Source organism: Mastacembelus armatus, chromosome 5 (genome assembly GCF_900324485.2).
Source record: "Mastacembelus armatus chromosome 5, fMasArm1.2, whole genome shotgun sequence".
In the NCBI taxonomy this organism is placed as follows: Eukaryota; Metazoa; Chordata; class Actinopteri; order Synbranchiformes; family Mastacembelidae; genus Mastacembelus; species Mastacembelus armatus.
The window spans coordinates 27,251,877-27,275,601 of NC_046637.1; the positions used below are offsets into that span (position 1 = coordinate 27,251,877).

A 23,725-nucleotide genomic window follows, 5' to 3' on the forward strand; every position below is an offset into this window, starting at 1 on the left:
ACTTCCCTCGCCCCAGTGATAATACACAGAGTGAAATGTGCAACTTTGAGGAAGTTGGCGTGTTTCTCTCCTACAGGTTGAGAGCGGTGGGGTGGTCTGATGTGTCACTGTGGCTATGCCTCCAGGCAGATTTCAGCAACGGCTCCTGTTTTCTGTAAGACAGAGTACAAAAACAACAGGCACATCCTATCTGATGTTGTGTCTGGTTCACTCTTGCACTGTAGAGAAGCCTTGCAATTACTGGTAGACATGTTCATGTCTAAGCTTGCTGCTGTTTTGCCCATACCAAATGCTTCATACATTAAGCTATAATTGTAATATTTCCACAATTTCCCCTTTTGGTCTCTCCTCTGAGAGACCAACCCTGAAATGGGAAAGCTTTCATTGTACAGCCATCGTGACGTCTTCCTCCTCCTCAGCCTCCACTGCCTCCCCCTTTGGAGTGAGCGGAGACATTTGGTGAGCCGCCTGCTTGTCCTCAATGGTGGTCACAATGAGTCTGTTACAAACAGATCTAATACGTGGAAGACAACAACAACCACACAATACCAGAGCAGTGACTATACCAATGAGAGAGATGACAGAGATAATTGCAGTCTTCCATTTGTCTCATGTCCAATCATCTAAAGAGTTATTAATACCTGAGTGTTCGTGCATCTTCTTGGACAGGGCCTGTAGGCCCTCCAGAGCTTTGGTTACTCTCTTACCTCTCTCCTCAGTGGCCTGGTCACGCTCATTTTTCTCCCAAAGCAACATTCCCAACACCATCACTAGACTAAGCCCTACTACTACAAATATTGTGAATTTCTTTTGTGGCAGATCCATGCTGCCCTACTCTGAGACTAGCAAAGGCACTAATTCAACAATAGCAAAAGGAAGTAATAAAAGTGTAGCAAAATATAAAAGTATAAAATATATAAAAGTACAGTAAAAAATACTGGTGGTATACTAGAAGGCTTAGCAAACAGTCCTTCTGGACCCAAAGTCTTATTACACTCTGTGTGTCTGTCTGCCGTTGGAACAAAGAACTTGAAACCTTCTCATCTACTTATTTGAGTCTCCTTCTGTGTTTGCCTCAGCAGCCAGAGTCTCTTTAATGTCACTCAGCCGTCTACCTGGCTCCTCTGCTGGTGTGCACATGCTCCAGTAATACCATACATCCCCTTTCCCTTGCAGCTTCACTGCATGAGATGTCCTCTCCACCACTCTAAACAGTCCCGTCCAGCACGGTTCCAACCACTTGCGTTTGATGGTCTTCAGCAACACCCACTCTGCCGTATGTGGCTCTGCTTTAGTCCCTTTTGAGTCCTTCACCGTCTCTGCACCCTGGGTAGAGAAAACTGAGACATGACCCCTTAGTTGATCATAATACGGCTTATAGCCTCTCCTAGTACCTTCATGTGGTTTTACTGCCTAAGTTCTGTCTGAGCTGCTCCTACCACATAGGCTGAGTCTGTGTAGATGTTAATCCTTTTCCCTTTTCCCCATTTAAGTGTTTTTATCACTGCTTTTAGTTCAGCCAGCTGGGCTGATGGTCTTTCCCTGAGCCTTTCTGCCTGTAACAGCATCCATCTGTAAACACCGTCTCTGCTTCCCCTTACTGAATTCGCTTTTCCAGACCTCTGCCCTACTTCCGCTTGATCTACCTCTAGGTCAATCAACATTTCTCCTCCTAGCTCCCATTGCCCCAGTATCCCCTTACGTTCCCTGTCCTGTCTAACCTGGAATGGCTCCAGATTCCCCTGGCTCCCTTTTCCTCCGTCCCCTGCACTAGACTTGCTCTTGCTCCCTCTTCGTCGCTCTCCTTCTGCCCCTAGCGGTGTGGATGTCTGCTTCCCTGCATCTCTCTTCCACTGCTCCAACTCTTTCTCCTCCTCCTTCGATCGGCCCTGCAACTCCCTCAGTTGCTCTCTAGGCTCCCCTTCTAACTCATCTACGTCTAACACCCCTCCCTTTATCTGCATCGCTCTTCCGGCCAGCGCCATGTTGTGCACCATCAGTCTGTGAGCTTCTTTTTCCTCCACTTCCTCTTCACCATCACCCCAGTGACGGGTCTCCTCTTCGTTTCTTCCACTTCCTCCAATGCTTTCTGATCCTCCTGTATCAGGAGAGCAGCCAGATCCCCCCTGACCTCTTCGTCCAGTCCATACTTACCTGTCACCTCTTCAAAGTTCTTTCTGCTTTTTCCGTTCCTGTTCAAGAATCCCACTCATTAATTGATTGCGTGCCTCTACCCACTGCCACCTAAGGGTGGTGGGCCATCCCCCTCTAATGCGCATTCTCTATCATATTCACTGTCCATCATATACAGCAGTGACAGCCAACCGGGTTTGTATGGAGTACACCTGAGCAACCGGTCCAACTGAGTACTACTTCTCTCAACCACGAGACCACTGCTTCGTTAATACCGTTAGGTTTCCACAAATGGTCTCAGGCGGCTTTTCGTACTCAGGACACTGTCACTGTCAACAATATACAATTGTACACCTGTATACACACACCCAAAAGATTCACACCCCATTGGCCATATATACTTTCTGGTAATTACAACTGCTTTTATTCTTATATTCTCTTATAGTCTCCACCAGGAACTCGAGGGTGTTACACTATGCTTCTTTTCTCTTTTTATTTATTTATTTATTTTTTTTACTTCAAACTTCACAATGTCACTTTCTTCTCATATTTCACTTTTACTATTACTCTTTTACTTATCACTGTTCTCTGAACTTATTTAAGCAGGTTTTTACTGATTTATTCAGTGTTTTAAAATTTACACAGACGTGTATAGTTTGTTCAATGGCAGACTTTCGAAATAAAACAGGCGCCTGCTCACCTTTGATAAAGACCCGGGTCCGGTGTCAAAAGCAGTCGTCCGTCTGTTTTACCGACCAGTCCTCCGTAAACGATCACGTCGTGGTCACCAAATTGTTGAACCTGGAATTTCCTCCCTCAGTTCCGCGTGTTCGCCACACGCCACACCACGTGTACGTGCTGATGCCCGGTGAGATCGGCGGTTGCATTTTGGCGGGTTGGGGGTCTTCGTGACGTCACGAACGTCACGGTGTTGTGGGAGGGGCTTGGAGGGCAGCGTGACACCGGTGCAGCAGCGGTCTGGTCGGGTTGATCTGCTAGAATCGTCGCTGTCACAGGGCCGAACCTCCACTGCCAAGATGTCGGACGAGGAGCAAGAGCAGACTATAGCCGAGGATCTGGTGGTCACCAAGTACAAGATGGGCGGTGACATCGCCAACCGTGAGTAGATGTAAACGGAGAGACGTTCACTGTGCCGTGTTCGGCCCGTCGCCGCCAGCTAACGCCTCGACATTAGTTCCCGCACAGCCCCACCATGTGGTTGACATCTCACACACACATGCTGCCCTGCCAGGGGCTCAGGTTAGCTAACCAGCGCTATTGTTAGCCGCTCGGGCTTGACGTTACTGCAGAGAGCTGGTCTGCTCGGATGCTAACTGCTAGCTTAGCTACTAGCTTAGTTATTAGCTTAGCTGCTAGCTTAGCTCAGGCTGTTGCCCAGTAACGTTAAAAACATTGAGCTCAGAGCTTCATAGACGAGCAGGCAGCTGCAGATGTGAACCACAGCGGAGCTAAACTGTCGGTGTTAGGTTCTTGTTAACTTTCTAGGGTGACACATTTAACTTGCACGTTATTCCCATGACGTGTGTGTGGTGCTAAATTAATCACCATGAAAATAGCTAACTAGCTTAGTTATTAGTTCAGGTCAGTTAGGTATGGAGCAAATCCTCTGTTTATTAGGCGGTGTCACTAGTGTGGAGCATAATTAAATGCATTTACAGGAAAATCAATAGTAACCAAATATGTGATGAATAAAGTCACAACATTATATTGATGTAAACTAATTGTACACTGAAGTTAGTAATGTGCAATACTGTCTGCTGTTATGTTAAAGAAGCCCTTACTGCAGTATAAACGGTGGCTGGAAAATATACAGTATATTGTCCTACATTATACATTATCATGTCACACAACCCTATTAAAATCTTTCACTGTGTGCATGTTAAATAGAGCTGTGACACCTGCTGGGAATCATGTGTGACATTCACCAGCCGCCCCAGTGTAATGCACTGTTTTAAAATGAGTCATGTGCTGTATCACCCAGAGGCTCTTCGTCTGGTTGTGGAAGCAGCCAAGCCCGGGGTGTCTGTGCTCAGCCTCTGTGAGAAGGGGGATGCCTACATCATGGCTGAGACTGGAAAGGTCTTCAAAAAGGAAAAGGAAATGAAGAAAGGTGAGGCAAAGATGGTAAAAGTGCACCAGCTGTGTATTTGAATGAGCAGAGGTGGGCCCGCCAAGGAGCAGTCATACAAAATGTATGTTGTATGCAACACCTTGATTTTCTTTAATACAAGCAGGGGTTTTAAAAAATAGGAACCTGGTGGCAGAGTAAGAAAGCATAATTTTCTTAGGCGGTCCAGGTGTCAGATCCTCCGCCCTTGTGTAGTTTTCTTGCTAAACTTCTGGATGATCTCCAAATGAAGACTTGGTGGTTTTCTTTTCCCTCTTCTAGGCATTGCCTTCCCCACCAGCGTCTCAGTCAATAACTGTGTTTGCCACTTCTCTCCCCTGAAGAGTGACCCTGACTACACACTTAAAGATGGAGATCTGGTCAAAATGTAGGCACCATGTTCCACAGTAAATGTCACCCCCTCTTACCTCTGTGTCTTGAGTCTCCCGCTGTGTTGTCCCCCTTTCTTTCTATGTGATATGTCCGCTTGTATGTGAGGGTTTTCTCTTTGTTGTTGAGTGTCTGCTTCATCATTAAAGTCTTGTCTTCCTGTCTGTGCTGTGTGGCAAACAACAAGTAAGGTTGGTCATTTTTATAGCAGGTGTTTTTATAGGTTTTGAAACAATATGTTTGATTTCAGCTTTAGTGGTCATCCATCTGCCAAGCCTCATCTTAGTTGTTGTCTTGCCACTACCACCCTGTGTACCATTTTGTGCAAGGTTTTTGCTATTATAAAGATGTTCATGCCGATGTTGTTATATACAATAGGTTTGTATGTTTCTTACTGTTCACACACTCGTAGCCTAACCTGCTAGCTGGGCTTGTCTGTCCCATTTATTAACATGTGTAGTGCTTCTCTCTTGAATTAACAATAAATCCTTCACTGCATTTCAGCTGATGTACAGCCAAAAACAGATTCACCTTGTAATATATCTTCAGTTTAATGACCATTCGTTTCTGCGTGACCTTCTCCTGTTGTCTAATTTTTTTTATTCGTCTAATTTTTCAAAATGGATCGTTTTAACATTTTTTCTTTAAAAGTTTATTTGAGTGATTGATTCTTGCATCAAAATTAGTACCTTTAACAGCTGGATGGTAGTTAAACTTGCAGTAAAAATGACAACAGATTTTTTTAATTTATATTTTTTATTGTTATTTCATACTTTGTCTTCTTTTCATCGTTTGTGTAGAGACCTAGGGGTTCATGTTGACGGCTTCATTGCCAATGTTGCTCACAGCTTTGTGGTGGGAGCAAGTAAGGTAAGCACATTTTTTTTCTTTTTTTATTTAAATACCCACAGCTTCCTGTCTTCTCATTAGAGCACATCTTTAAGTCTTCATCTCACTCTGTCTTATTTCTGTAGGAGAACCCTGTCACAGGCCGCAAAGCTGATGTAATAAAAGCCGCCCATCTGTGTGCAGAAGCAGCTCTTCGCCTTGTTAAACCTGGTAACCAGGTACTTTTCAACACCACATTGTAGACTTTTCATTATCGCCTGTACACCACAAGTCAAAGTTTGGAAAGTTTCTCATTCAGTTTAATGTTAAAGTGTCCATTATTTTGATTTTTTTGTACATGAACATATTTACATGGGTGTTAAAATTATTCTTGACAGTGAAAATGTTTTTTTTAGCATTTTCTCTTGTCTAATTCACAGTAGAGCCTTCATTCATCTTGCTGTGGTGCCCTCTCAGCATCCACCCAATTTATTAAATGCAAAAAAAAACAAAGAGATGACAGAATTGCTGTGTCCAAGTTGCATGTCAGCTGTCAGTGTTTGTTTTTATTGGTCAGTGAGTGCAAAGCTGGATTTTGTATGTTGAAAGTCATGAATTTGATCTTGTTTCTCAGAACACTCAAGTGACGGAAGCCTGGAACAAGATTGCACAGTCATTCAAATGCTCTCCAATCGAGGGTGAGTGTGTTCTAAAGGTTTGTTCCACTCATTTTGCAGTCTCATTCAGATTCATTCTTTAATCCTTTCGCATGTGTTCATGTAATAGATTGCCTATTACAAGCTCTTAACATACACATGGATGTTTTAACAGAAATAGTTTATTTTATCCATTTAATGTTAGTTTCTGCATGGCTCTTTGTTTTAAAGGTATGCTATCTCATCAGCTAAAGCAACATGTCATAGACGGAGAGAAAACCATCATTCAGAACCCGACAGACCAGCAAAGGTACATCTTGTTGCTTCTTACTCAGAGGAGGAAAGAGGGTAATCTGAAGTAATCTTAGCAAATTGTGATAAAGCCTCTCTCCCAGCATATTTAACTATGCAACAGAGGAGTGGGAGGAACAGCCTTGTGGCTATGTGATGTATGACATGGAGGGTTAATGGACAGAGACTGACTGACCATGTTGCCTGAAAGCAATCAGAACTGACAGTAATGAGAAGCTACTGTCAGAGTTTTCTTTTCTCTGCTGTAATACAGAGAGTCTAGCAGAGTTTTTACTACAAGCGTACCTGTAGCACTGCCATTTATCGCAGTGAACATGACTGTTTGTTAGTCCTAAGTATCTTGTTAGCTCTGAATACAGGAGAGTTATTGGTCGGCCTGTGTGTTGTGTTTCCTCTCATGCTGCTTATAGAGGTCCAGGTTGTCGTTCTAATCAGTTGGAAAAGAGTGTCAGAAATGTTTGGTAAAAGTCAGTGAATTTATGCACCACATATCATCCCTGCTGGTTTTCATAGCTTTCATGCTTAGGCTGGTGAGGTGAATTTGATCCTTTCATTCTGTCTTAAGTTGAACTTGGTGAACCCTGCAACGAAGTGAGATCTGTGAATTATCCTGAGTAACAAACGTACCGTAACTATCTTGACTTGTTGATTGTACTGAGAGTATGAACGGTGTGCACAATGTGTCGCTCGTCTTTTTTGACCCACTGTTGCTGACACTGATTCCCAGGAAGGACCATGAGAAGGCAGAGTTTGAGGTACATGAAGTTTATGCTGTGGATGTCTTGATTAGCAGCGGAGAAGGCAAGGTCAGTGTCCTCTTGCTTTACCTTAATCACTTCTCACAGCTATTGAAATTCTATATTTCCTCTCTAGCAGATATTCCCTTGTGTAAAGAACAGAGCTATATTCTGTCTATTCTCTGTCATTTACTGTTAGGCCAGAGATGGAGGTCTGAGGACCACCATTTATAAAAGGGACCCCAGTAAGCAGTATGGATTGAAGATGAAAACGTCGCGTACTTTCTTCAGCGAAGTGGAACGACGCTTTGATGCAATGCCCTTCACTCTCAGGTCTGACCACCACAGACTCCACCACCTATCGTGACTTTTCTATATGAAGTGGATGACTTTAACTTAAACTACAATTTTTCATCAGGGCATTTGAGGATGAGGCCAAAGCCCGTCTGGGTGTGGTAGAGTGTGCCAAACATGAATTGCTACAACCCTTCAGTGTGCTGCATGAGAAAGAAGGTCAGCGGGCACCACTCCCTTGGACATGTTTATTCTTTGCAACAGCTTTCACTTTTTTATTTACCACATTTGCATCTTTGTTCTCAGGAGAGTTTGTAGCCCAGTTTAAGTTCACAGTGCTGCTGATGGCAAACGGGCCTCACAGAATCACCAACGGACCCTTCGATCCGGAGCTCTACAAGTCAGAGTATGACGTCCAGGATCCAGAGCTAAGGGTAAAACTGTGAAATGACTAGTTTTACATGAAGATTTACTTCATCGTATGAATCACTGTACTGATTTTATATTGAAAATGCTTCTTTCTCCCCTAGACTTTACTACAGAGCTCTGCAAGTCGTAAAACGCAGAAGAAAAAGAAAAAGAAGGTAAATGAGCAAGGGAGAAAGTTGTGTATGTAATGAACAGAACACCTCTTGCTGTTCTACCATTTATTTCTTTGTCACTTCATCTTCCAGCTGCAGAGACGGTGCATTTGTTTTAATATTTCCTCAACTTACTGGTGTGTTCTTCCTTTTTCATTACCCTTCAGGCCTCAAAGACGGCAGAAAATGCAACTGGACAGCCAACTGAAGACACAGAAGCAGCAGCAGCAGAATAAATAAATAAATACTGCCTTTTCACACATGCAAGACCCCAAAGAGAAGCAAGACATGACAAATTGTCTGTCATACCCCTTATAACTGAGGATGTTTCACAAATTAAACAGATAAACTAATTAGAACTTTATAATGGTTGAATGCTGAAAGATCCCACAGGGACTCTTAACCCTTTACTGCATGAATGGAAAGTACTGTGGTGGGAATTCACCTCTGTTTTTCTTTCCAAACTCAAGTTAGGAAAAGACTTATTTCTATAAAGTCTTACATCTTTGGAAAAACTTGTTGCCAAATGGTTTGTGTGCGACTGATGTCCGTTTTTAAATTTTAGACTTAATACTTGAATATTTCATTGCACCTGAAGATATTCTTTTAAGTAAAACCGAAGCTCACGGTTGGCATTAATGGAAATGTATCAGTTAGTGGTTTGTTTTTGTTTTTTTTAATATCCGATCAGTAAAGGTTTGTTAAATAGATGTTTATATCATATTTGTGATGTGATTGTACAGGCAGCAGTGTATCTGAGGACATGTATTCCCCACTGCTTGAATGTGACGTTTCAATTGAACTGCCACGTTTCCTTTTGGCAACAAAGTTAAAACAAGTTGTCTATACTTGTTTACATTAAAAAATGTACAGTCAAAATTGATATACAGATGTTTTTGGACAATTAAGGGGAAGTTTATCATGTTTTAAATGATGTGACAGGATAGTTTTAGTCATTTACTGCATTATTGCAAAAGCATTTAAAAACCTTTCATCAAAAACTATTTTTATTGACTACACCATGCAGTAAGGGGTTAAATTATACATTATCTCAATTGTAAAATAACAAACCAAAAAATAATATTGGAAGTCCCAAATTGACAGTGATTACAAGGATTGAAATATCTGTTTCCTTCTGAGTTTATGTAGTGAGGGTTTATGGTTCTGTCATCATGGCCTAACCACATTTTTTGGATTAATCTATAAAGTTGTAACCGCAATAGATTTTTATTTTTAAAGCAATAACCTGAGCAGAAGACTGGAATATTTTAAGTACACGAGCAAAAAAATGCAATTGTAATGAGCTTGACTTTAGGGAACAAACTGCATTTACTGCCATAAATGATAGTAATCCATGTGTTCCATTTCTGAAACATTTTCTATTAGTGACACCTGTTACTTGCTTTCTTACATCAGTAGTTGTGTGAAACAAAAACTAAAGGACAGGTTAACAAAAATAATTACATAAAAGGTGTCATGGGTGTCTTCAGTGGACCATAGACATCAGGTCTGAGTTTCATGTAAAGATCTGTGATGGTGTTTGGTCTTTGTAGCTCACTCAGTGGGCAATGGGACTTTACATCTTAATGAAATAAAGATGTTTTCATAAATTTCTGTTTTCTGTGAAGATTTTTGTCAAAGTTTAACACAGAAATTTTGCAAATCTAAGCAGAATATTTGTATGATTTTTTGCATCAAAGTATTAACTGATTTGTCAGATGTTTAATTCGCGGGATTTTTAATCTTTTCCGACAGTATTAAATCAAGTGAAACAAACATTTTGCAACAATTAGGTTTAAAACTTAATTAGGCAAAAGGGAGAATAATTATTGTCCCATTACTGCCTGCCCAGTAAGAGCTGGGCTAGGACAGGAGGTTAAATACATACAACTGAATATTTAAATACTGTTAATAAAAAACAGTTCAATAAATGAGACTTTCACACGTTAGGAACATTTTAAATGTACGACTATTGTGGTGGAGAACTGAACATTGTTGTATTAGTACTTTAAAGATCGGTACATTGTTGTATTAGTACTTTAAAGATCGGTACATTGTTGTATTAGTACTTTAAAGATCGGTACATTGTTGTATTAGTACTTTAAAGATCGGTACAGTGTTGTATTGCGATCGCAATACTTTTCACGTCATATCTACCAGGAAACCTGGCTGAACATTTGCACTACATTTCCCATGATCGACCGGGGCCAACGCAGTTGGCGCTAGAGCGTGACGTCACGGCGGTATAAATGCCGCTTTCTTTCGTCGTCACATCCTCTTTCCGTTGCTCTTCTCGCTTTGAGGTACGGAGATATGTTTGTCCGCCAACAGAATCCACGTTTATCTTTGCGTTTCACGATCCATCCGCGGTCACTGATAACTGTGTCTGTTTCTTTTCCACAGATCCTCTCCACACGATGAGAGCCAAGGTGAGCTGGTTTGTCGGCGGCTGAATGTTTAGTGTTTTGTGTCTGGCTCCAGTCAATGCTGCTTGTTAGCGTTTCCTGCTTCTTCTTATTTGGTTTTAAATTGTTTTCTTCTTCTTTGTAGTTTATCTCCAACAGCGCTAGTGATTCTGACTAAATAATTTAATAGTTAAGATATTTGGTAAATACGTGTTTAATGAAGGCCGTGGCCGTGCATGCTGTGGTGTTAGCAGCCATTATATGTGTCTGTGGGTCAGTATCCTGTGAGGATGGACCACCTGACAGGAAGGACTTAAATACATGTATAAGCTTGTGCATTGTAGAGACTAAGCCCTTTTTTCCCAGCATGCTAAGATGCATGTGGTTTGCTTCATAGTGTGATTGTACACATGACAAGCTGCTGTTTGCTGCTCTGCACTAATTAAATAATCCTTTATTTTTGCAGTGGAGGAAGAAGCGTATGCGCAGGTAAGCATCCTGAGTCCAGTTTCTTTTGAACAAAGTCTTGTTAACTGTATAAATTCAATACACGGTTTAACAAGTGATGTTTAGGGGAATCTTAAGTTCAGTGTGTGTCCAACAAAACTGCTTTTTGGTTGTTTTGTAACCTAATTTCCATATTTTTAGAAATGGATCACCAAATATCTGAGCTAATTTCTGTGCTTCCTTTTATATAAATTACAGCCAGTGTTGGTACAATTGTAAGCATTTACATTGTCTGCATTTCAGTGATACTTCATGCTTTTGATAGGTTAGTATAGATTAGGAAAATCCAGTCCATGCAATAGTTGGTTCATGTTGATATAGGAAGGGAGGCTTTTCCCCAAGTATGGACGTGGTCTTTGTCATGCCAGTGGTAACATGTTTTTAAAAATGGCATGTGAACAATTGCAGGTGTGGCCAAAAATCAGTGCCTTTATTTCCATGCAGCCCCATGCTTGTCCCAGCAAAGTTATGTGTACATAAGTGGGGTGGAAAATGTGGGTTTCATGTCATTGATTCTAGATATGTGCACTATAAAGATGCAGAACATTTAACCTTTCCCCATCTGCTGTTTAACAGGCTGAAGCGTAAAAGGAGAAAGATGAGGCAGAGGTCAAAGTAAGCCCTCCTCCCTGTCAGCTGTGATCCCGTCGGAGCCTCTCCAGATGGACTGACACATGTGGTTGATGTGGATCTTCTGAGCTACCATCAGCAAAATGAAGAGCCCTTCCCTGGTTTCAGTTGACGGTGCAGCTCATGGCGCCGACTGTGGATGTCTGATTGGACGACGGCAACGATGCTGGACAGATCTGTCAACATCAGAACGGCAGCTGATTAGTTCATGGACCATAAAACCTTAACTGTCTAGTGGTGTACTGAACAATAAATGAACACTGTTAAGTTTACAAGTTTCAGCCTCTTGGTTATTTTTTACTTAGTTGAGGATGCTTCTGTCGGTATTGCTTTTATTAACTGAAGACTTAATTGGACAGTGAGTGCACGAAGTACTGTGAAATAAATTGGATATAAAATCATGCAATTATTTTATATAAAGTTGACTGAGTAACCACCTTTTGCAAATTCAGTTGCTTTGCTTTCACCTTTTTGTCCAGTTCAAACCAGCCTTCAGCACCCTATGCAAATCCATCTTAAGCACAGGTGTTTAAACATGACCTACAAATAAACTATGTCTATAGAGGAAAGGTCAGAACTTATTTGCACACAAACAGATTGAAGGTCACAGAATCACTGAAGGCAGCATCATGTTTAGTCCTACAGACACACAAACTCCCATAGATAAATAGGCCATATTAAAGCTGAAACAAGGTTTTTCTCACGTTCTGTTTGGAACTCTACATTACATCAAATGTTCTGCATGTACTTAAAGGTGCTGAGGGTGGTCTGGGATTTTACCTGAGGGTTATAGGAGTCCGCAAGTCTGTTAGTTCACCTTATACCAGTATAATAAATAATCCATTAATATATTTGGTACAAAATGTTTTATTATATGCAGAGTACAACAGCTATAAGATGAATGTTGTGGAGTTTGGCTGACTGTCATATAGGTCACTTTATACCAATATAATAGAAACATATGAATATATTTGGAGCAAAATATTTTATAATATGCAGAGCTATTAGATGAATGTTGTGGAGTAATGTACAGTATTTGCCTCTGTAATTAATGAAGTAGAGCCAAATGTAATGCAAAATTATGTTTTCTGAACAAATGTACTTTTTACTATTTTATATAAAAATAATGCAATAATGACATAATCTCAGGTTTAGATTAAGAACATAAATAATTTACATCTTAAAATTCTCGGGTGCCAAGACCATATTTTATTTTAGTTTTATATTTTATGTTTTATTTCTGCTCGACATGAACAGACCCAGTCGACAGGGGGCGCTCGGGGCCCATTTGCCGCTGCACACTGAAGACGCGCAGAAGAAGAGCTGGCATTGTAAACACAAGGATATGGCTGCCGAGAGGGGTGGAGGTGAAGACAACATTAACGACAACATGGGCAACCAGATACAGATTCTCCCAGGTAACAGTGAAACTCCTCAAAACGCTGCTCCGACATTTCTGTCTCTGTCTGGGCCGGAGCTACTTCTAGCTGACATGTCTGCTCAGCAGGCCACTGTCTGACTAAACACCCATTTTTATTTTCACTTTCACCCCGAGCTGGTAGAGCTGCAGCTGCAGTGCGCTCAGGGTTAGTCTCACTGTCTTTGCATTGTCGCTGTGCCCTGACAGACAATGAGGAAGAGGAGGAGGAAGATGACATGGAGACTGAAGACCGGGACAGTGAGGAGGCAGAGAAACCTAATATCATAACCTTTGACCCCAGTCTTCCCACATCACATGCTGTGAGTGGTGCCACTGCTTTCCTCCTGACATATTATGTGTTTGCCTTACATGGATGCCTTAGGTCTTAGAAAGCCATGCGGTGCGTTCACTGCTGCTGTTGTGGTTTTGTTGTGTTGTGTTGACCCCTGTGACCTCAGTACCTGGGTTCAGACATGGAGGAGTTTCACGGCCGTACGGTCCACGATGACGACAGTTGTCAGACCATCCCCGTGCTGCCGCACACGGCCGTGATGCTGGTGCCGGGCCAGACGCTGCCGCTGCAGCTCTTCAGGCCGCAGGAGGTCAGCATGATGAGGAGCGTCATCCAGAGAGACCGCACGTTTGCTGTGCTCGCACACAGGTAGCATCTGACGGTGTCCACAGACTGGATGTCTGTTGTGACACTTTTAATACCTGAGAAGACTGATGCTGTCGTCAGGGGTATGGGACTGTAAAATCCTGCATGTATGTAGCGTGAAGCTCATTTAGAGCTGGATCTATATTAGTAAATATCATCAAGATCACTTGGACTCTGCTTCGTCAGTTTTATCACAGGCAGGTCGGCTGATTGTCTGTATTTGATCTCCGTGTCTGCAGTGATGCAGGGGAGCCAGAGGCAGAGTTCGGAACAACGGCTGAAATCTATGCGTACCGGGAGGAGCAGGAGTATGGCATCGAAACAGTCAAAGTCAAAGCTGTGGGGAGGCAGAGATTCAAGGTCCATGAGATAAGAACTCAAGCAGATGGGTAAGTTGAAACTGACTCATAAAACAATGAAACCAAAGGTCAGGCCCTGGCACTTGTGAACATTTGAAAGAAGCACAGAGCTGTGCTCTATGAAACACAAGTGGCACTGTGGTTAAGCTAGTGGTGGTCTGCAGGACTTGGTGGTCTGCAGGACTTGGTGGTCTGCAGGACTTGGATCCATGCGTGCATGCAAAGTGGAATGTGTTTGAATAGGATTATCTGTAATTAACCAAAATAAGAAACTGCAGATCAGTGAAGTAACATCATCTACAGTGTGTGTGCTGAGCCTGAACAACCTTTACATTCATGCATATTCACAATAATGTGGAGTCCAGACACAACACACAGACTCATTTGTCTTCTAGGTTTATACAGTGAAATGTAAACGTCATTTTTTTGTGCAATCTGTTTTTAGTCGACTTCAAAAGAGCCAGTTTCTGATCAACTATGTGTTGGTGCCCAGAATAGTCTGGACTTCGTTCAGAATGACTCAGGCAGTGGTCCCAGGGTGCACAGCTAGGGGGCAGAATATCTCTTCACACAGTCGCCTTCAAAAAGTGAACTGAAGAAGTTCTAATCTGTTTCCACCTGTATTTGTGGAGAGCAAAGGTTGACTAATTTAAAAATACACAGTCTGGTTTCTGTGTAACATTTACTGTTTTGCATTTGTCTTTAAAGGCTGGTTCGGTATAGATCTTCATTGAGATTGTGCTCAGGTGCTCTAATACTCTCCAGACACTTTAGTTTGTTCTTTTATTAATCTGTGTGTTACAGTAAAATGCAAGGCACATTATTTGTGGAAGCATTCATGCAGAGACCCTGCCTATTACTGTAGTCATGTACTAGATCATGTTTACTTACGTCTTCTGGTGCTCTGGAGGTCATGGAGGTTTACTGTCCATGAAACTGGGGCGTCATTAAGACACATTTCCCTCTTTCTGTGGTTATTGTATAATGAACACAAATTGCTTGACATGTTCCTGCTGACCTCTAGTTTTAAGGCGGTGCTGTTCTGGACTCTAGTAAGAGCAGCATTTGTGTGATCAGTGACTTAAACTGTATCTGCTGTTGTGGCCTCACTCTGTGGTGATATTTACTGAATATTGACTCAAATTGTGTTTTGGCAGAGCTACAGTAAAAACATTTTCAGTGTGTGTTCAAATGTGAGAGCGTGGTGTATGGTCATAGCTGATAATGTGCGTTATTGCTCATGTAGTGTTCATTTGTGCATGTGTGAGTTCCAGAGAGTTCACTGGGAGCGTTTTGGGTGAGGAGCCCTATGAATATTTCTTACTGTTGACAGTGAAAATGAACAGACGCCACCTTTTTACGATCGCCGCTTAGTAACAGCCAGTCATACATGTAATAACATTCAGCCGGCACACCATTTGTTTAATTTGTTATGCATCTGCTCTGTTTTATTCTGGCTTCCGTTTCCCTCTTTCACTTTCCCTCGTTGTCTCTCGGTTGTTCCACCACATATGTCATTGTGTTTTTTTTCCCCTCCTCTAGGATCAGACAAGCTAAAGTACAGATCCTTCCAGAGCGAATCCTTCCAGATCCCCTCTCTGCCGTGCAGCTAACACCCCTCTCCAGACTTCACATGCACCCCTCCTCCAAACCCCCAACTCAGAGCTGCAAACAGGCCCAGTGCTGGTGGAGTAACTACAGACAGGTCAGATCTGAACTCAAATAGTGAAACGCTTGACACGTCATATTTTATTTTTATTTTCTTAAAAACCTGATCAACAAATTGGTTCATCGACCTGAATCATGTAGCTGCATCTCTAGTTAAAAAAGATACACAGATTTTTAACAAAAAAAGTTCTACGTGTTATAATAGAATAAATGTGCAGGATTTAGCAAAGTGCAAATGTAGTTGTCTTTATTGTTTGTGTTTTCATACGGTGCATGTATGTTGAAGGGTTCTGCTTAGGTTAATGTAAAGAAAAAGATAATGTATTGTGATAAACAAAACAGCACTATGGTGATAATCAGCTATAGATTTAATTAACTAATGGTGCGTCTGTTGTTCATCACAGAGGAAGTTTTCCTGTGCCAGTCTGACGCCATGGCCAGCCTGGGTCTATGCACTCTATGACTCTGTAAGTACAGAAAGCCCGTGAGCAATGTTAGGATTTCCTTGCTGTAAACATCACATAGAGGTGAATGCAAATCACGTTTCCTCAGGAGTCGCTCATGAACAGAGTGAAGAAACAGCTCCACGAATGGGACGAGAATCTGAAGGATGACTCTCTACCTACAAACGCCGTAGGTCAGTCTGTTCTCTGTTCTGTACTTTATTCGATCACAGACACAAGCAGTACGCACATGCATACACCCAGGTCTTTGTGTTCTTTCTGCTTTCTCCCTTCTTTTCATCCCTCCCTTCTCTTCCATCTGGTTTATATCAGACTTCTCCTACAGAGTGGCAGCATGTCTGCCCATAGACGACGCTCTACGACTGCAGCTGCTGAAGATCGGCAGTGCCATCCAGAGACTTCGCTGTGAGCTGGACATCATGGACCGGGTAAGGAAAGGTCAACGTTAACCCCGCCTTCCCCCGAGCTGATGTTCTGTGCTATATATTAAACCAGACAGTAGCTTGGAGATCTGCTGTATGTTTCTTTTCAAAGATGGTCTTCACAACCAAAAGTGTTTAGATATCGTTTAGTATAAATAACCAAAGAGAGTGGGATTTTATCGCTTGTTAAATAGCCAACAAATATTTAGTGGATATTTGCCAACATACCATCTTTCATTGGCACAGCAGAAAATGTTAGGCTTAATGTTTTTAAATGGCAGTTTATTGTTATTGGTGCTTTTCAGACAGCAGATTTCTTTGTGCCTTACTCAGTGGTGAAAGGGTAGATTAGATCTGTGCCAGAGTCTGGACCCAGACTAGAGGTTGTAGACGAGTTGGAAAGAGTTCTCACATTACCTCTCCTTCCTCACCTCTCCACTAACGTCCATATTTTAATGTAAACAGAACAACGACCTCAGTCCAGTTGGTCACAGCATTCAGAGGCTATGTTTAGCCACATTAATGACTAATTTGAGTCATTACTGAAATAAACTATTGGGTGCATTTCTGTGAAATTTGGCAAAAACACTCTTGTTCCTCAGGGTGAACTGTAAAACGTTTGCTGAACTTCTCCTTCAGCCAATGTCAGGTTAGAAAGTTTACACACGATGTTCTTCAGGACTCTTTAGCATAGCCAGGAGACGTATTGTATTAAAAGTTTTTATTTACTCTGACATATTAGTTAAAATGCAAACCAGCAGTTGTGTTTAGTATTTGAAGCTTTTCCGTGATGCTGTGCTGTAGATAGTTTGTTGTGTGAAACTGTTGTTAAAGCCTGTAGTCAGGGCAAGTACTGTCTCCTGCATTACTTACTTTTAATGGTGCACTAATGTGGAATTCATGCTAAGGACAGGTGGCATTTATCAGTCAACGTAAAATGTTTTTAATGAGATTTAAATTAGAATTTTATAACAGAAATGACAGATATTTCTGGGTGGTAAAGGCCAATGTCATTTCTTGTCTGAACCTTGTTTTTCGATTACTAGAAGCTGTTAATGGGCGTGTGAGATGCTCCTTTAATGTGTCGGCCCATTATCTGCTTTTTTTCTCTCCTGTCTGATTGAGGATAATAGTCCCCCATTAATGGAGAATCTCACTGGTCACGCTCAGAACTTGAACTCCAGTCATTCAGCTAGTGGGTCTTGTGCAACATGAAGCACAGGGCAGATGATTTAGCATCGTGAACAATGAGAACGCTTTGCCTTGATACAACCTGACATCCCGTTAACACTTTTCTAATCTCTCCTCCTCAGTGCACGTCACTTTGCTGTAAGCAGTGCCAGGACACAGAAATCACCACAAAAAATGAGATCTTCAGGTGAGGGCTTTTCTTATATGTTGGGTTAATGTTTTTATTCCTTTATCACAGTGTTTGTTTTTGCCACGTTTAATTTTGTTTTGTTTTTAAAAGTTGAAATGCTGCCCACATCAGTAGTTTTACAAGTGCTCTTCAGTATAAATACAATCCTGGACAGATTTAACATTGGCCTGACATCACTGGGAGTGTTACACTTCAGCTGTCTGGTACTTAACCAAAATAAAGAGCTGAAAAATAGGAGCAGCAATATTAACATTATTATATTCACAATTATAAATATGTAACATGTTGGACCTCTGGATTAACAGATTTCTTTCTTTGTAGTGTTTATTACTGTTGATGTTAATGAAGAGTTGGCCCTGCAGCAGTGTAGATTGTGTAAAACACCTTAAAAACATTTGGAGGTTGGGAAAAAAACTGCACCTATATTTTTAAAATGTTTTTTCCTTTATTGGTGTAATCACTTTAATTGTTAACATGTCAAGGTTGATGATGCTTTTGTCTGGAATTTGCATTAAGTATGGGGTTACATCATGAAGATAAGTGGCCCTGCTCTACACCTCCACACTCTGAGCACACACACACACACACACACACACACACACACACACACACAGACACACACAGACACACAGGGTTATGTAATGTAATTTTCGGCTTGTGATGTGTGATGGCTAATGTGTTTGTGCAAGAGTGACATACAGAAGTCCTGACACAAAAGAAATTGCCCAGAAATGAAAAAGGTCCATGAACTGTTTTGTCTGACAACATCCCATAATAATTGTGTTTAATATGACATCCAGAAGAAGGATTTTTTATAGCACGTTTCCACTGACTAACAAAACTGCATAATCCATTTTTGTTTACAAACTAAAGCCAGAAGTGAAGTGTCTGAGTCAAATGAAGTGTTATGTGTTATTTTTTGTACGTTGAATTGTCTACAAGGACTCGTGGAGTTGACTAATTATCTTGTTGAACCGAAAGCTGAAAACTAAACTTCCCATCATCCAGTTTAATATTTATAGTTGTGTGTTGTGTGTATTTCCATACTACTACACTCAGAGAGTACTGGACTCTTGTGTTCTGAACAGTGAAGCTTGTTTTTTTTTACACCTCACGCAGTTATGGAGCAGCATTAGCATTAATCGGAGCCTCTGTGCTGAGAACAGCTGCCGGTTGTGTCTAGAGGATGAGAGCATAGAGTTAAAGTTATTTCGTATGGGTTCATCACAGCAAAGACATTATTATTTCACATCATTAAAGCCACTTGATCCATTGTTAATATAAAAACATTGATTATAGCAGCTTTAAGTTTGCAGAAGCATTTCCATATTGCACTGCTTTCAAGTGTTTTTTCTGTATGATACTGAAAGTTTCACTCCAGAACAGTTATGAGTGTGTAGATCAAAGATTTCACAGTGCTTGGCTGCATATTTACATTTATATTTTTTAAGGCTGTTTTGTCTCCCTTTACACCTTTTATGGAGTCTAAACTCAGTCTCTCCTTAAAAAGATCATTCTGATGTTTTGTTATTGGCTGAACAATTTGCTAAAGTCAAAATCACTGCTGATAACACACCCCACCTGCCTCTTCTCTCTCCGCAGCTTGTCTCTGTACGGCCCCATGGCTGCGTATGTCAACCCCCATGGTTACGTCCACGAAACCCTGACTGTCTACAAAGCCAACAATCTCAACCTGATCGGCAGGCCATCCACACTGCACAGCTGGTTTCCAGGGTAACTCTGCCATATTCTCGACATTTAGCTCACACTCCCTTGTCTGAACAGTTAATAATACAACATGTAATACACGCAGTAAATTGACTGAACTTACCCCCTCACTTTCCCGTGCTTTGCTTTTTTTAGACGTCTTTGGGTTGTCAGTTTATCAAGTATTTTCTGAAGCCACTGTGCATCTGACACATTGAATCAAACAACCCTAGACATGCTTCAATACTATTTTTTTTCTATCTGTCATCTGTTTTGACTCTGGCCAGTACACTAAAGTAAATACCAGCATGAGATGCGAAGTATGGGTTGCATGCTAATATTTAAAATAGTTGCTTTCAAAGAATACTGCTCTGAAATCTCTGTTGTACTCATTAAAGTAAAGTGGCTCTGAAATGGTCTGAAGCAGCTGTAGTCATCCTGGATTCACAGGAGTCACAAAGCACTCAAGTGATGACTCAGAGTCAGAGCAAAATGAAAAAGCGTTGAAATGTCCCATAGAAACCATAATTGCCACATAATTCCCAAATCACAAATTATATCTCTGTCAAATCCAGGCAGGCTGCAGCTGCGATCTTCCGTGAAGGAGCAAGCGATAAAGCGTTCAGAAAGACTGTGGCCACGGGGACTATTGCACACAAAAGATTTTGTATTTAATTTCCTAAAAACTTCCATTTAAGTCCCGCTCTATAAGTTGAACACTTGTAATTCATGATTTTTTTTTAAGCATCACAACTAGTTAGAAAGCCAGTCGTGGTCCAAGAGACAGCTTGTCTGTGGACACTTGAAATCTCCAGCACTCATACACTCACAATGGATTTTTTATTGAAACAGGGGAGATAGTTTGTGCCAGGTATTTTGGAAATAAACATGATTTTGCATATTGATTTCAAGAGCAAATACCATGTTTATACATGTCTTTAAAAAATGTCTGAAGTGGACCGTGTCGTCTTTCTTTGCTCTCAGGTACGCCTGGACAATTGCTCAGTGCCGAACCTGCGGGTCTCACATGGGTTGGAAGTTCACATCCACCATGAAGGACTTGTCTCCCCCTCGTTTTTGGGGTCTGACCCGTTCAGCTATGCTCCCCCGTATCCCCCAGGTTGAGGGGGAGGAGGGGAGGGAGGGCTCTCGTGTCTTCTGCCTGTGACCGGCAACATGCAAACCCCCCCTGACACCTGGATCATCAGCCTCTCTCTGGCTGCAGTTACTTTTAATAATCAATGCATCACAAACCGCCTGTCACTCTTAGCAGCAAATCTATCATATTAGTGAAAAGGTCATTTGGCCTTTAAATGGCACTCTAAGAGCAAATTAGATGGATGGGGACAGTGATGGTTCTTAAAGGTTCTCATAGCGTGGAGGCAGTGGAGAGGCAGGCTGTGTAATGATGAAGTGAGAAAATTAAGTAAAACAGATTGAACAGATTAGTTCCATGACATGCAGTTTCATCCTAGCATGCAGCTCCGTGATCTGCCACAGTGTCCAGCTCTTCTCTGTCAAGCAAACACACACTAACACAAAACGCTCTGCTTAACGTGTAATTTCCCTGCTCCATAAGCTGGAGAGTCTGACTGCATGCAGGTGAGGTGGAGATACTGCAGGCTGATTTAGCCACTTCAATCTGTTGCAAAAACAACCAGTCAACGTTGAGTGAATTCACTTCACGTTCAGATCCTTTGTGGGTCTGATGTCGTTTCAGCCGCCATAGGTCGGTGGAGGACGTCGTTTCGATGAAAGTACACGCATGTATGTGTGGATCTGTCATGATAGGGAGTATTTTGAATCTTGGGATTGAATTGGATGTATTTCTGTATGCAAGAAGAATTGGAATTAATTTAACATACCTGTTCATGTGTGGAGAAATTGTACTTTTTTTTATTATCACACCAGCTTTTGTGTAATAAACAAAACTGATGTGACAATAATGTGTATGATGCTTGATATAATCAGTGTCTGTTTAGTATTCAGCTGAAGCTCATTGTCTTGTCAGACGATAGACGATGTGCTTCAGGGAACAGGCGTTATCTCGGGTTGCACAAGTGAAAATCAGAGATGTGTTGGTGCCTCATGGCAGACTGTTTTCTCTTCAGGTCAGTGCTAATTGAGAGAGTGAGAGGAGTGTTCACCCTTCTTCATTTGGTTTGTTTATGTTGTGTGGCATGTTCAGATTGTGTGCCTTTTGTCTTTTGATAAGTTGGATAAATCAGTGGACATGGAGGTGAATGGAAGATTGTAAGTGGTAGATGAAGACAAATTGATTTACTTGTTCAGGTTTTGCCGGGCTCTTTTTAGTTTTCAGGGTTTTACTTTTTGTGATTTTGGTGCGAGGTGCTGGCTCACATTTGTATAAATGGAATTGTACATAAGAGCTGGTCATAGCATTTGTTGTGTAATATAGCTGGTGTTCTACTGTTTGTAGAATCTGACCCTTATTTCTCCCACAGATTCTCTTCATGTCACTGAGGATGGCTAGAAAAAATATTGTCACCAGTGAGCAGAGTAATGGAAAGTGAAACTGTCTAAACTCTGAAGATGTTTGTCTGTCTGAAATGTTTTTGTTTTGTTGTTTTTGCCGGAGACTTGCTTATAGTCAGATTTGAGATCTGTGTGCTAAGCTAACTAGCTGTGTGCTGTTTGTTTAACATCTCCTCAGATGTTCAGCATTAAAGCAAACAATCAGAATTGGTCAAAATTGTTGAACTATTCCTTTAAAGGGCAACATCTTTTCATTTAGAAATTCTTCACAGTTATTCTTATGGCCAAAGCATCATATGGGTGTATGGTTTTAAGTTGTGTTGATATGCAATAAGAACCTGTCATTTCAGTTTGTCTGGAAGTAATTTTATCATTGAGCTGCATATTCTTTACTAGTCCCTTAAATGTTTTAAATCACATTTTAAACAGTCTGTCATTCTCAAGGTTGATATCACTGTGTGTTTTGTTACATGGAGAGGACAGTGTTTCGGGCATAAGAATAATGTAAAATCTAAACCCATCTGTTTTGGTTATGTTCTCTGTGATTCGAATGATTCTGCGTTCACCAGGCTCTCAGACTTTCATTCACCCCAAACAAAAAAATGGATGCTTCACTGGAGAAATCATCAGCCTGTTTCCGTGAGATTCAGTGTACCACAGAGGAAAATAAACATGCAGTTATCCTGTGACCGTCTTCTGATTCGCGTGTTTGTCACTAGAGATAGAGATTTCACTTCAACAAGACACTAGAGCCATTAAATTGTCACGTCCGTGTCAAGCTGGAGGCCCTGATGGGATTAATTGAGCTTCAACAAGCAGGTAAAAGGCTTCGTGTCTTCACAGAATTTGTAAATCTTCACATCTGCAGGGAAACTAACACGTGCCACCATGTTTGTGTGCTTCCATGTGTTTGTAGTGTATTAGTCTGTTGTGTAGACACAAGTGGATGGAGGATCATTTGTATGCGAGCACTGCGAGGCCCTAATGACTCTCCATGAGTGGGACAGGAGCCCGGTCGACCACCGTGCTTCACTGATGACTTGAACGTGAGGGTCCTTCAGAGAAGAATATTTATTTAAAGATGCAAACAGGGTCTTGGATGTGTCACACGTGATTTAATACAAGATCAGCTTGATGTCAGTAATCTTCATTTGATTTGTGGCTCCACCTATCTCTCTGTTGCTCTCTAGTAACATTTGCTGCTTTCTGAAACTATTTTATAACATGTTTTGCTTTTCTCTGTAGCACAGGCTCTTAAAATTGTGCTGTACCCTGAACTATTACTCAGTGGACGGTGTTTGTTCAGGACTTTTATTTGCTAAATGACAAAAACATCAGTTATCGTTGTTTGGGATTATGTTTCATGTAACCAGGGTGTGCGAAGATGCTCATCAGGGGCCACTGTCCTGCTTGTTGTACCTGGATCAGGTGTGTTCAGTCAATCAGAAGCTGGAAGATACCATTTCAGATAAGGGTGGACAGGGGGAAGACAAGGACATTTCCTGAATTGAAACCATTGCTCCAGACCTGCAGGGTCAGCTCCACACCA

At 41.5% G+C, this 23,725-nt stretch overlaps 2 protein-coding genes and 1 long non-coding RNA gene across 4 annotated transcripts; all 3 read left to right on the forward strand.

Annotated features, from left to right (window-relative positions):
* The first annotated feature begins 3,045 nt into the window (after positions 1 to 3,045).
* On the forward strand, positions 3,046 to 9,669 carry pa2g4a (proliferation-associated 2G4, a). Its single transcript, XM_026306169.2, has 13 exons — positions 3,046 to 3,252; positions 4,136 to 4,264; positions 4,544 to 4,649; positions 5,452 to 5,521; positions 5,626 to 5,718; positions 6,114 to 6,177; positions 6,367 to 6,445; positions 7,175 to 7,253; positions 7,384 to 7,517; positions 7,603 to 7,697; positions 7,785 to 7,912; positions 8,009 to 8,062; positions 8,227 to 9,669. Exons 1-13 carry the CDS (start codon positions 3,171 to 3,173, stop codon positions 8,293 to 8,295), a joined length of 1,182 nt encoding a protein of 393 aa, XP_026161954.1. The 5' UTR covers positions 3,046 to 3,170; the 3' UTR covers positions 8,296 to 9,669.
* Positions 9,670 to 10,286: 617 nt separating this feature from the next.
* On the forward strand, positions 10,287 to 11,873 carry LOC113130477 (uncharacterized). The gene is made up of 4 exons (XR_003295703.2): positions 10,287 to 10,362; positions 10,463 to 10,488; positions 10,931 to 10,953; positions 11,548 to 11,873. It is a non-coding gene; the product is annotated as an uncharacterized LOC113130477 (long non-coding RNA).
* Positions 11,874 to 12,893: 1,020 nt separating this feature from the next.
* crbn (cereblon) lies at positions 12,894 to 22,865 on the forward strand. Of its 2 annotated transcripts, XM_026307657.1 has the most exons (11): positions 12,894 to 13,019; positions 13,229 to 13,341; positions 13,480 to 13,682; positions 13,919 to 14,068; positions 15,581 to 15,743; positions 16,111 to 16,173; positions 16,259 to 16,343; positions 16,483 to 16,598; positions 17,906 to 17,970; positions 19,576 to 19,707; positions 20,665 to 22,865. In XM_026307657.1, exons 1-11 carry the CDS (start codon positions 12,947 to 12,949, stop codon positions 20,846 to 20,848), a joined length of 1,347 nt encoding a protein of 448 aa, XP_026163442.1. In that variant the 5' UTR covers positions 12,894 to 12,946; the 3' UTR covers positions 20,849 to 22,865. The 2 variants fall into 2 exon arrangements, with proteins under 2 accessions (XP_026163442.1, XP_026163443.1); XM_026307658.1 differs by lacking the exon at positions 12,894 to 13,019 and having other exon boundaries at positions 13,493 to 13,682.
* The last annotated feature ends 860 nt before the right edge of the window (positions 22,866 to 23,725 follow it).